General features: G+C 36.6%; 1 protein-coding gene across 7 annotated transcripts in view; it reads right to left on the bottom strand.

Annotated features, from left to right (window-relative positions):
- LOC105484660 (crumbs cell polarity complex component 1) overlaps positions 1 to 12,907 on the bottom strand; it is a 279,683-nt gene that overhangs the window by 47,189 nt on the left and 219,587 nt on the right. For 6 of the 7 annotated variants that reach the window (XM_071077580.1, XM_011746496.3, XM_071077581.1 and 3 more), the window contains 3 exons: positions 8,958 to 9,505; positions 7,344 to 7,509; positions 1,354 to 2,260 (listed from right to left, as the gene is read on the bottom strand). In XM_071077580.1, coding sequence (XP_070933681.1) covers positions 1,354 to 2,260; positions 7,344 to 7,509; positions 8,958 to 9,505 — 1,621 coding nt within the window. Of the gene's footprint in view, positions 1 to 1,353; positions 2,261 to 7,343; positions 7,510 to 7,849; positions 7,985 to 8,957; positions 9,506 to 12,907 lie in introns of all 7 variants that reach the window. The other variant, XM_011746497.3, reaches the window with a different exon arrangement.

Below are 12,907 nucleotides of genomic sequence, written 5' to 3'. Positions count from 1 at the left end.
GCTTTTGTAGTTGTAGAAAAATGTGAAATACTTTGAAATGGGCAAAGAATATCACTGCGTATTCTTTCAATGCAATACTGGGTTTATATAAAGGACCATCTAGGATTATCCACTTTTGCAGTGGTCTGCGCCTTATATTTTCTTCGCTAAGCTATATTACAATTCTGTAAGTTGTAAAAAACAACATTAATATGAAAATCTTGTTTATCAAAATGCAAATTAATTTATCTGTAGTGAGCCGTATAACTGATTATCACACTATAGAAAAGATGACTTCAAATACTAGTTTTCTTGCCCTATGGGATATTAAACAGTTTTGTATTTATTAGTAAATTCATTCACTCATTTTTGTTTGTATATATACATATACATATTCTTTAGATTGTCCTTTAAATTAGTTTTTATATCTTACTAGTTTCCTCAATAATTAATGACAAAATAATTGAAACATATTTATTTTATATTTGAGAATTATAATACCACTGTTTTGAAATTACAGTTGACCCTTGAACAACACATGTTTGAATGGTGTGAATTCACTTATATGTGGATTTTCTTTCACCTCTGCCACCACTGAGACAGCAAGACCAACCCCTTCTCTTCCTCTTTATCCTAATCAACATGAAGACAATGAGGATGAAGATCCTTGACCATCAATTTCCGCTAATGAATAGTAAATATGTTTTCTCTTTCCTATGATTCTCTTAATAACACTTTATTTTCTCTAGCTTGCTTTATGGTAAGAAGACAGAAGAATATGACACACAAAATATGTGTTAATTGACTATGTTATTGTTAAGGTTTCTGGTCAACCAGGCTGATAGTTACGTTTCGGGAGAGTTAAAAGTTAAATGTGGATTTTCAACTACACATCGGCACCTCTAACCCCTGCATTGCTCAAGGGTCAGTTGTATACTTTAATGTACTCTTTTTGGGATTTTATAGTATTTACCTGCCTGAAATAGCCCAGGGCATTATTTTAGCAATAGAAGTCACGCCTTCCCTAACAATACTACATTTCTGCTTTTGCGCTTATTGTAAATGTATTTGTTTCCCAAGGCCTTGAAGCTGTCAGACCCTGGGGCTACAGTTCATGAGACACATTTTCACACAGATGACTGAGAAAATATTTTGCTGAAAGTCTGACTTAAACACTACCTTTCTGACTTGTAGAATATCGTAGTGTATGAGATCCTGTCTTAACATGAGCAAGTTGTGATGGAAGTGACCAGTGTTAGCCCTGTTCAGCACAGTATATATGTATACCTCGAGGAGACAGCATTCCAATTTGACAAGAACAGTGATGCAGAGTACAGCTTCAAAGACCAAGCTTCATATGGACTTTATGCTCACCTGCAAAATTTTCCTGTAAAATTTCCAAAACAGAGGCAAGAATAGCCATTAGTATCACTAATGCAGGTGGCTCCATTTGCACACTGGTGACTCTGGCAGTTGTCTATATCCACTTCACAGTTCCCACCAGTGTATCCAGGCTCACATGTGCAGTGGTAGGCTGCAACTCTGTCAGAGCAGTTGCCATGGATACAGGGATTTGAGAAGCATTCATCAGTGTTGAGTTCACAGTGTTTCCCTGACCATCCCAAGGGACAGGAGCAATGATAAGAGCTATAGATGTCTTCACAGTTTCCTCCATGCAAGCAGGGGTTGGAATTGCAGACACTTAATTGCAAACACCCAGTGACCACTGAATTGGTAGAGATTTTGAGAAATTGCTCTTCCTGAGGTTTATTAGTGAAACCATGAACATTTTCAAAGTAAGAGAGATAAATGCCTCCGATTTCTATTGTACTTAGACACCCTTGCAGGCCCTTTATATTGTCAATAGCTCCATCACCCACATAAATATCTGTATTATCCTTCAAAAAGTTGAGGCTTCCAGTAGCAATTGTGCTGGTCACAAACGGTGTTTGGTTGTCCACTTCCATTTGCCACCTGGAGGTCTGGGACATTGGGTCTGTCATGGAAAGAGTCACTTCATGCCACATGCCATCATTCACTGACTGCAAACTTGTCAGACTTAGCATATAAAAGCTGTTGCCACTTTGCAATTGAAAGAACAATCTGGAATCTTGAATGCTAATATTAAGAAATTCAGGCTCTTTTTCTGCATGCAATATTATCACATTTGCATCCCTTGTTCTGAAACCGAATGTGATATTGGTGAGTTCTCTGGTAATATTCCCATTGCTTCTGAACAATATTTGACTGCTTTGTTCATTAAAAACAGCATTTGCAATACCTAATGAGACAAGATGATAATAATCAGCAACTTTATTAAATCTATAGTTTGCTTCATTACCTTTATTAATAGTAATGATCATCGTGTTAATAACATTGCACATTGACTATCTGATACATGTTACATACTGTGCTAAGTGCTTTTATATTATTCCTAATATCAAACTTTTGAATACAGGTATTATTATTAACCCCATTTTATGGAAGAAGAAGTTGAGACTCACAGAATTTAAGTAATTTTGTTCATGGTGATGTAATTAATAAATAAGAAAGCCAGAATGTCAAACCTGGATGGTTTGGTAGCAAAACCAAAACTATACATTTCCAGTGAAATCCTAACGCATGCCAATTTTTATTTTGCATTTGCTCCCACAAATAAAGCATTGATAATTCATTTTACACATAAATAAATTGAGCCAAAAGAAATCGCAAATCTAGCTTGGTGACACAGAAAATTAACCGTGGAGTCTGGCTTCTGATTAAGCTGAAGAGTAGGCAGTTAAAAGTCGCATTTCAAGTGACTGATTTACTTACCTGGTAAAACTCCAGTTATTTAACAAGCTGCAAATTCTGTATCTACACCCAAGTACTTTCATATACAACCATATCAATTGCTCTCCCACTATATGTGAGCACAGCACTTTGGGCAATCCTATTGCATTTCTCTATTACAAACTTTTTCCCCATACTGCAAGACGATTAGCGAGCAACTTGTTCTCTCTCTTAAAATATCGAATTCTATCTCAGCTTATGATCTCACATAATATTTTCTTGAGAAAACAGAGCTACCTCAGATATCCATCAAATCTGTAAACCCAATATTATTTGGATCCACACTGTATTCTATCCTGCTGTAATAGATGAACTGTCTGTATTCCCACCAATGTCAACTCTACCAGTTATGCCCTGGGTCCTACTGATTTTCACCTTTTAAACATATTATTTCTCTATGCAATCTTTTTCTTTCCTTCATAATCATTTCCCCTTCCATTTTGCTGTTTCCCATCGATATACAAATATGTGCAATTGCTTTAATCTTAAAAAATAAAAATACATGCAAAACAGTACCCTGACATCCCCCAATCCTGCTGCTTTTTTGTCGATTTTCTTTACCAGCAAAACTTCTAATAGTTTTATATCCCCATTGTCTCATTTTATCATTCCTCATTTTCTCTTTTATATATGCCACTCAAGCTTTTGTCCCAGTCACTTCACTAAAACCACTTTCATGGTTACAATGAATGACCTCCACGCTACTCAATGCAGTGGCCAATTATCTATTCTTATTGTGTCACACTTTTCAGTAGCAAATGACCTGAAAACACTATGATTACATTATCAGGCGCTACACCCAACCACCATCATCTTTCATTAACACTAATTACTTCTTAGTGTCCCTGCTTCTGCTGCTCTGCAGATCAATATAACAACCACTCCTTAGTCAAACTCCATTAGTTAGCATCACATCTAAAAAGAAATCCTAAACATAACCACAAGAGTGTACATGATCTGAGTCAGTTGTGGGTGTAATCTCAGCTATCTGGGAGGCTGAGAAGGGTAGATAGCTTGAAGTCAGCAGTTTGAGACCATCCTGGACAACATAATAAGATCCTGTCTCTCTTTTAAAGAAAAAAATTTCATGACAAAATTCTGTCATGTTAAAAAAAAAAACATCTACATGATCTGACCTCTGATTAACTCTCCAATTCCAATTCCTACCACTCTCTTTCTCATTAACATGCCACAGCCACAGTTTTTCGCCATTCATTGAAGATACACCAAGCTTGTTCCCAATGCAGGCCTTCTACGCTTGCTGTTACTTATATCTGGAATACTATTTCCCCAGATCTTCTTATACTTGGCTTTTCTGAGTGTTAATATCTCCTCAAATGTCGCCTCCTCTGAGAAGATTTCCCTGATTATCCGAGTTAAAAAAAACTGCCTCCCTGCATTCACTGTCTATGCTTAATTTTCTTCATAGCTCCCATTACCACTTAAAATTATGTTTATTTGTTGACTTGTTCCTTGACTGTCTTTCTGCACTAGGATGTAAGCTTTATGAAACCAAGGATCTTCCCTGCCTAGGTTATCACTAAATCCCTATGCCTGTGCCTGTGTGTCCCTGATGTATAGTAGGTGCTCAGTAAACAGAATTAAATGAATACTCTATGAAAATAACTCCATCCTGTATCCTGAAAAGTGAGATAATGATTAGAAACCACAGCAGGAGAAAATTTCAGTGTATCATTCGAGTGTATTATTTGACTTAATTAAATAAGTCAATTACCTTGATCTTACTGTTTTTTACTCTGTGTGTGTGTGTGTGTGTGTGTGTGTGTGTTCAATCAGCTTTGGAGTTGGGAATTTAGGGAAAAAAAGAGCAACAAGTGTTTCATTACATGTTTTTAAGTAAATGTTAAAATGAAAAAATCTCATTAATTCTCCAACTCTGAAATGAAGACTATGGTCTATAATGCTATATAAATATATTTATTAACTCTGCTGAGCACATTGAAATCATGTCTTCTGATCTGGGTAAAAACCACGATATACATAACCACTTTTGCACTTCGCCTTTTCTTTGGGGAACTTTGCCATAATAAACACACCTGTAATTAAGGTGAGTTGTAAATGTTTAAATCTTGGTACGATACGGAGATAGAGATGATTATAGCCCTAAAGGCAAACTCAGGGTAATGTATCAGCTGTACTCTCAAGAGTACCTTGTTCCATTAGACTTAATCTTTTCAATATATTTTCCTTGGAAAGAAAATATAATAGGGTCATAAGATCACATAAAATTAAAATTATATAGAGTAGTAAAAGTGAATTCTGGGTTAATAGCTATCAATTAGAAAATTGATTTATAATTCCTATTGTACACCTCCTATTTATTTATGTTTTCTCTCTTCACTAAGTTAAGCTATACTTTAAAAATGCTACTGGGACTTTTTGGGTGTGTCTGAGCTGGACTTACTACTGTTTTGCTATCGGCAATGTTGTAGCAGTAAAGGTTCACTTCACTTCTTTCTGACACGTTTGTCCAGCTCCTAAACTGCTTGATGTGTAGATTGCAGAGCAGTGTGCATCAGGGCTATTGTTTTGGGGCTGGTACTGTTTTTAGAAATCCTATTCCTTTTTCCTGTGAAAATATTCAAAACGATTCGGACACCAGGTAGAACACAGCTGAGACTAACAACTTTAGTACTTCTATCAAAAGATCAACAGTAAAACTAATAATTAAGAAATTATTTTAGAATAATAGAAGAAGTAGAATAATGAAAAAGTATCATTTAAAATTTTGTGCCTCATTAAAAACCAATTTACATTCTTTATGCCAAGTCATCATGTTTTCTCTACATGTGTAGTACATATTTCTTAAATATGAAACATAAAAGTACACATATTTTTCTAGAAAACTTCCCCAAGTGTACATACAGTGTAATGTACTTCATACAGGTCTTTTAAATAATATGATTTTGAAGTATAGAAACATAAAAATAAATACATTTTTCTCTTTTTCTCAGTTACTTGGGGGCCCAGTCTAGATAGTATGTCATTGCTACTGACCTTAAGCCAAACTATCCTCTAGTTCCATTCCATTATATTAGTGCAGTATTTTTATTTTTTTATTATTATTTTTTGAGACAGGGTCTTATTTTATTGCCCAGGCTGGAGTGCAGTGGTGTGATCCTGGCTTACTGCAGACTCAAATTCTTGGGCTCAAGCAATCCTCCCACTTCCGCCTCCTAAAGTGCTGGGATTGTAGGCGTGCATCCAGCATCCTGCATGTATTTTTTTTTTATAGTAAGCAGATAATGTACTTAATGTCCACAGTAGTTAAGTGAAAATATTAAGTAAATTTGAAGAAAATAATATCAATTTATTTAACAAATATTTACTAGCAAGAAACCACATAGAAAATTTTCTTGCCTTGTGAAGCTTATATTCTCATGATGAAAGAGATCATAGACAAATATATCAATGCACATGTAACAAAATATCAAGGAACAATAAGAGATATTAATAAAAACAAAGCCAAGTTGGAGGATGTTTGTATAGAAACCTAAATGAAGTGACAAAGGTGACCTGTGAATCTCTGGGTTAACAGAGTTCAGGAGGGAGGTGGTGGTGTGTGGGCCTGACTGTATGGTGTAAAAGAGAGAATGGAGTGATAATGTTGGAAGCATATTGCAGACAACACATTAGAGGGTTTTTCTTCTCCGTATTCTTTAAGGCAGAGAAGTGGAATGGTAGCTGGTAGGAATAGGAGTGAGGGAGTGTCAAAGGAAATGTTTTGTAGTGATGGAAAAATCGATACTGGTGTGTGAGAGAAAATTTTAGGAGCACAATCTTTGAATAAAGGGAGGAAATTAGAATTCAGTGCAAACATAGAGGGTTGGCTATAGACTGGACTGTGCATTATTTGAAGTAGGTGAGAAGACAGAATATAAATAACAGTATAGTTAGTGGGTGGATGTGTCAAAATTGTGAATACTGTATAGTATTCAAATTGCTAACATTTGGAAAAGTGTGTTTTGTAATGCAGAAGATGGACAGGAAAACCTTTCACAATGAGGGAAAGTCTCATAGCAAACATTGAGTGCCTAACATGTTTATTTACACATAAGGTCACAGAATCATCACAAAGAAACTGAAAAAGTAGAAATTGTTCTCTCTATTTCACAGGTGAGGAAGCTTTAGATGATGGAGATCACATGAATTGCCTGAGGCCTCATAGTTAATAAATGACAATGTGTAACACGCACATATTTATTCTGTGTTCCCAGTAATGAGGGAAGGAAAGTCAAATATTACCTTGCTAATTCTTCTTTAGGAAATCAGCTTTAAATGATTAAGCATCTAGGTTTAGTGTTGCTGTGACCTCCATTTCCTATCCAGACACCCACCAAAGGCAGGATGAGGCAAGAGGCCAGTCAGGTTTATTAGCCTACTCACATAGGGGAAACAACCATAGATTTTAATAAGCTGGCTTTGTCTATACTCTTTTTCTGTGTTTGCTCTTGGAACAACTCAGATGTCCCAATTTAACTGGCGAGATGATAGGTTTGAACTCTACCTACATTCAAATCCTTGAAGCACTGGCTGGCACTGGGCTTCGTGAGGACACGGGCTGAATCCACACCACTGAACCTCCTCACAGGCTTTCCCACTCATGTGGGCAGGACAGGAACAGGAGAAGTCATCCCACAGGGAATGGCAAACACCTCCATTGCGACAGGGGTTGGACTGAGCGGAAAAGAAATCAAAGGTATAAAAAGCACTGGCAAATAAATAGAAAAATGTTGAAGGTGAGACCACATACCTGTTATTTTTAAAATGCTAATTTCCCTGCATTTCTACATTTTAAACTTTTAATATCCATTGTTAACTAAATAGAATGAAAATGACTACTGCCATTACCAACTGCTTTCTAAAAGAGCAGAGTGGTGGCTGAGAGAGAAAAAAGATATAAAATTGATCTATAGCACAGGGAGGATTTTTTCAAGTATAGCAGCGTCCTCTGTAATTTACAAATTACCAGACACTTTTCACATGCACTAATTATCATTTGAGGAAGGATTCTTACTCCTGGTTTTACAGATGATAAAAAGAAGGTGTTTCCAGTTGCCCAAGATCCTATACAGAAGCAAAACAGTGAAACTTGGTACCTAGGTCCTCTGGATCCCAACTCATTGATTGCCCTTCCCACACTGATCTGCCTCTGAATCACAGACATAGTATTATTATTTGAGTTTTCACAAGCTTGCTCACAAAAAGTATTCAAAATGAAAGTATTTAAAAAGAAATTTATTAGAGCATGGACTGTCTTTGTCTCGGGTCTCCTATTAACATATGATTTAAGCTAATTATATAACCTTTCTAAACTTCAGTTACTTTATCTGTAAATAACATACATTGGGACAACAACAATGCCTGCTTTCCACTGTAGTCCTTCAATAGAACTAAATAGATTAAGCCATGTAAAATACTGCCTAGTTCATTGAAAACGTTCCATAACAATGTTACAATAATTCATTTGTGTATATTTAGAACCAAGCTTAGTGGAGGGCCATAGTTGGAGCTCAACAAATGTTCAACACATAGAAATGCATTTCCCTTTTTCCCTTTGAAAGGTCATGCAGAGCTGACAAGTTCTTGTATTTAAGCAGCTCTTAGAAGAGTACATAGAATATTTAAAGTAAAGCATGGGCTTTGAGAAATTATATTTCAGAGGATTTCAACTACCAGAAGGAAATTACCTCTCTCAGATTTCTCTTGTTGTTGCTGACTTAATAAAAGTTCAAAGCAATAGCAGCTGGGCATTTAAAATAGAGTTAACAATATCATCCAAAAAGAGTTAATTCAGGTAAACCTCTGGGGAGCCATTAGGAGTTTAGGAATTGAAATATTATTATACTTAAGTAATTTGATTTTGTGAGGGTGAGAGAAGTCTATAGCTGAAGTTATTTTGGTTAATTAAATAGATCATGATGCCAATAAGATCAAGGCCACATTTCTATGCCTCAATGTAAATTTCACAGTCTTGTTGGAAAAATATAGATGAAATATCATTCTATGGTGGTGGGTCAGTAACATCATCTTTATACAGAAAGAATGGTTTTATTAAGTTATCTTCTTAATAAAATAAAAGTTTAACATATATTATATACCTAGTTTGTATGAGTAATCATTACCTTGCAGCTGTTGTCTCCAGGACAGCCTTGGGTTACATTGACAAGAACTGGTTTGAGAGATACATTATTTGTTGAATTTGGAAAGAATTCCAGATTTTGGTTGTTTAGTCTTACATCTTGGATACAGCCTTTGAAGAATCCACCATTAAGTTCAGTCTCCTGCTTGTCAGGTAGGCCACCAATGTAGATGACATCTCCCTTTTGGATTTTCCATGTAGAAGCAGAAATAAATCCTAGGTTTTGTGAAGATTGATACAGTTCAATTTTATTTGGCTTGATTTTCAAAGATATCAAGTGGACATTTCCATCATTAAGAACAAATTTTACTACTAATTTGGGAGAGTTTGGAGTCAGCATTGCTAGTCTGCCGTGCTCTAGCCAGACACGGATATATTGATAAGTGCTGTTTTCCAAAGCTAGAAGTAAGCCCGATGGTTGAAGTGTTCGGACAAACATGGAGAGGCTGACGGTGTCTCCATAGCTCTCATCAAGAGTAAAGACAACATATCCAGTGGAGTCATTCTGGCCAAATCTGCCTGCCACAAACTCTTCAAAATAGAGGAGGAGAAAAAAAGAAAAAGAAACATCTTAAGGTTCAAAAGACAGAAGGGATGGAAGATGAGAATTATACATTTCACAAACACACACACATGCACACACACATACACACTCATACACAACTTTTAAAGTTCAGGACAGGCTTACTTAATAGAATAATGATTTGGCCTCTTTCTGGATTTCTGAGTATACTTTATCCCTAAACTAACTATATTTTGGTTTGTAGTTTACACTTGAGGCCCACTGATCACAAAACAAACCAAAAAGATCTCTGCAGTGATAAACTAAAGAATCTTTCCTTCGCTGCCCTAAAATATGGGCCTTAGTGGTGGTATATCAGACACTACTGTACTCCAACTTGGTGGAAGAAATTTTCGGACAAGAGGAATTCATGCAACCTCTGCAAGCAGACTGTGCAGGCAGTCATAATCTTTGCTACTTGGAGGCATGCTGAAGCAAACATGTCATTAAACTTAATTATTCTTTGTAAAAAAATTTATTAGAGCCTGAACTGTATTTGTCCCAGGTCTGCTATTAACATGTGATTTAGGCTAGTTACATAACCTTTCTAAACTTCAGGTTTTTAATCTGTAAAGAACATAAATTGGGACAACAGAAATCAAGAATTAGATGAGTAAATCTTCTCTTGGGATGACATCTCACATAAGAGGCAGGGCAGTTGAGCAAGGAAAAAGAAGGACCCTTCCTTCTGTGGTCCTGGTTGGGTGTAGGAGAGGCACAGGAAACAGAGAAGTAGGGGCAAAGCTGAGTATGAAACCCACGCAGCATTTCCTGCGGTCAGAGGAGTTACTGATGCTCATATGTGGCAATGCTATTGATGTGCATCGCCTCAAGAAAACTCTTGAGATATATAAAAATAAAAACTGACATTGTAAAATACGGGTGATATGGTAGGAAGAAAACTTCCCATCCTCACAAAGCTTACATTCTAGTTGGAGGAAAGACACCAGATACAGATAAGGAAGCAAACTGTATAATATGTCAGATGGTGAGAAATCCTTTAGTACAAAATGTCAGGTAGAGAAAGGGAATAGGGAGATTTGGAGGGATGGAATTGTAATTTTAAATAGAATAATCAGGGAGGAACTCTCTGAGAAAGTGATATTTGAGCAAAAGCCCAACGTTATACTACGTTATTGTAGTAACTCAAGAGAGAAATGATGATGGCTTGGATCAGTGGTAATGTGAAAGTGGTGAAAAGTGGTCAGATTTTCAAAATATTTTGAAGGTAGACACAATAGAATTTTCTGGAGCCATCTCTAAGGTTTTTGGCCTAAGCAACTGGAAGCATGGAGTTTCCATTTGCAGAGCTAGGGAAGAAAATTGGAGGAACAGATTTTTTGGGTGAGGTGGGAGTCCATATTAAATTTGAGATGCCTTTTTGGATATCCAAGCGGAAGTGACTAATGGACAGTTGATATAGAGGTTCAGGCAGGATGTTCTGATAATGCGGGATTTGTTAGTATATATCACCTCCCATTGGCCCCAATTGGGAATCACTTTTCAACATGAGATTTGGAGGGGTCAAACATCCAAACCATATTAGATATTTAGAACCACAAGACTGCATGAGATCACCAAGAGAGTGGGTATATAGAGAGAAAACAAGAGGTCCAAGAAGTAAGCCCTTAGGCATTAGAAAAGTGGAGGTAAAGGAAATGATGCAGGAGTAGCCAGTAAGATAAGAGGAGAACCAAGGCAGAGTGGTGGCCCATAAGCCTAGTGAGAAAATAGGTTTTCAGGAGGAGGGAGTGTTTAATTGTGTTAACTGGTATTGAGAAATTAAGCAAGATGGGGGCTGAAAATTGACTATTGATTTTGCAATCTAGAAAGCATTGATAACATGACAAGAGCACTGTATTCAAGATATTGCTGTCCTCAAGATTTTATATCCCAATGCTAACCAGACAAAAAGAGCATATTTCAGCATGTCTAAATGTCGTCATATGGCCCAGTTGAAGTTTGGGTAAAGGTAAGACACATTTTAGTTTAGCTGAACTATAGTAAAACTTGCTTAGACAATCATCTGTGTTTGAAGATCTTCTGCATAAAAGGCTATATTTTCAGAATTCTGACTTGATTTCCTACAGGAACATTGCATTTTGAATCTGCATTTGGAGACCACCTGCTCCAGGCAACTACCGGTAGCTTTCAAAAGTGTACTGTTAGATAAAATAACCCCTTTGAAGAGGTTAACATCTCTGAATACACTGCAGCACTTTCATATGAGATAAAATGCTTAATAAGAAAATTTGGCCCTTGAAGCCCCTAAGGTTTGAAGATATGCCCAGAATCACTCAACCTCAGGGGTAGCGGGGTGCCTGCTGGTCATCCCAGGATGCCTTCAGCATCACTTTGTGGATCTGGATTAAAAGCCAAAACGCAGACTATTTTTTTTTCTCAGAAGCCTGACTCTTCAGCAATCCTATTCCTCAGAAATCACAAGCAGCTAGTCAGCATGTGCGATTTGCTACATGATTTTAGAAACACCTGAAGACATGTATGACTTGGCTGTAGATTTGGAAGGGTGATTCTCATACAAGTGGTTGGCATGTTATGAAGAGGGACAACATATACAGATGAAAAACAATTTTGACAAGCTTTAATGACAGATGGAATACAACGAGATGAAATTTAACAAGAATAAATGAGAGCCACTTCGATCTAAATGTGCCTTATAAGTTTAGAGTAGGAGAAACAGGACTACGTGGCATCATGAGTGACAATGATACAAAATGATGCAATCACGAAGTGTGGCTGCCAAAAAGTCAATGTTGTATTAAGCTGAAAAGCATAAGCACATTTTCTAGAATAAGGGAGGTTGTGGCCCTGTGTCACTGTATCATCAAGGACATACAGACATCACATCTTAGAAGGAATACAAAGAAGCAAATATATTCCAAAACCTGCAAGCAGCTGATGAAGTGTGGAAAACTATGTCATATGGCAAACATTAGAAGAAACAGGAAGTTTAGCCCGAATAGAAGTGATGGCTTAGATGGCCGAAGATACTTTTCTTCAGATATTAAGTATTCTCAAGTAGCAGGCAAGTTCAGATTTTCATTTGCATGTCTTCCAGAATTGCAACATGGTCAATGAAGGAAAGCTACAGGCAAATCATATTTTATTTCAATATAAGGAAATAACTTTTGGGCAATTTTTGGCAAGACGGAGTGAGTGATCTCTCTATTTCTGAAGGTATTTAAGCAGAGATTTGAGCCACTACATTTGGCAGGTACAATAGTGTTAAAAATTCCATCATAGAATGAAGCCTCTTCTATATCTAGGAAACTACAATTCTAAGAGAATAAAATTCTCAAAATCTAGGTATATGGCTGAAGAGAAGAGACATGTAAATTGCTTTTGTAAGT

The sequence above is a fragment of the Macaca nemestrina genome, chromosome 1, assembly GCF_043159975.1.
Source record: "Macaca nemestrina isolate mMacNem1 chromosome 1, mMacNem.hap1, whole genome shotgun sequence".
Taxonomy (NCBI): domain Eukaryota; kingdom Metazoa; phylum Chordata; class Mammalia; order Primates; family Cercopithecidae; genus Macaca; species Macaca nemestrina.
This window is presented reverse-complemented; position numbering and strand designations above follow the sequence as displayed.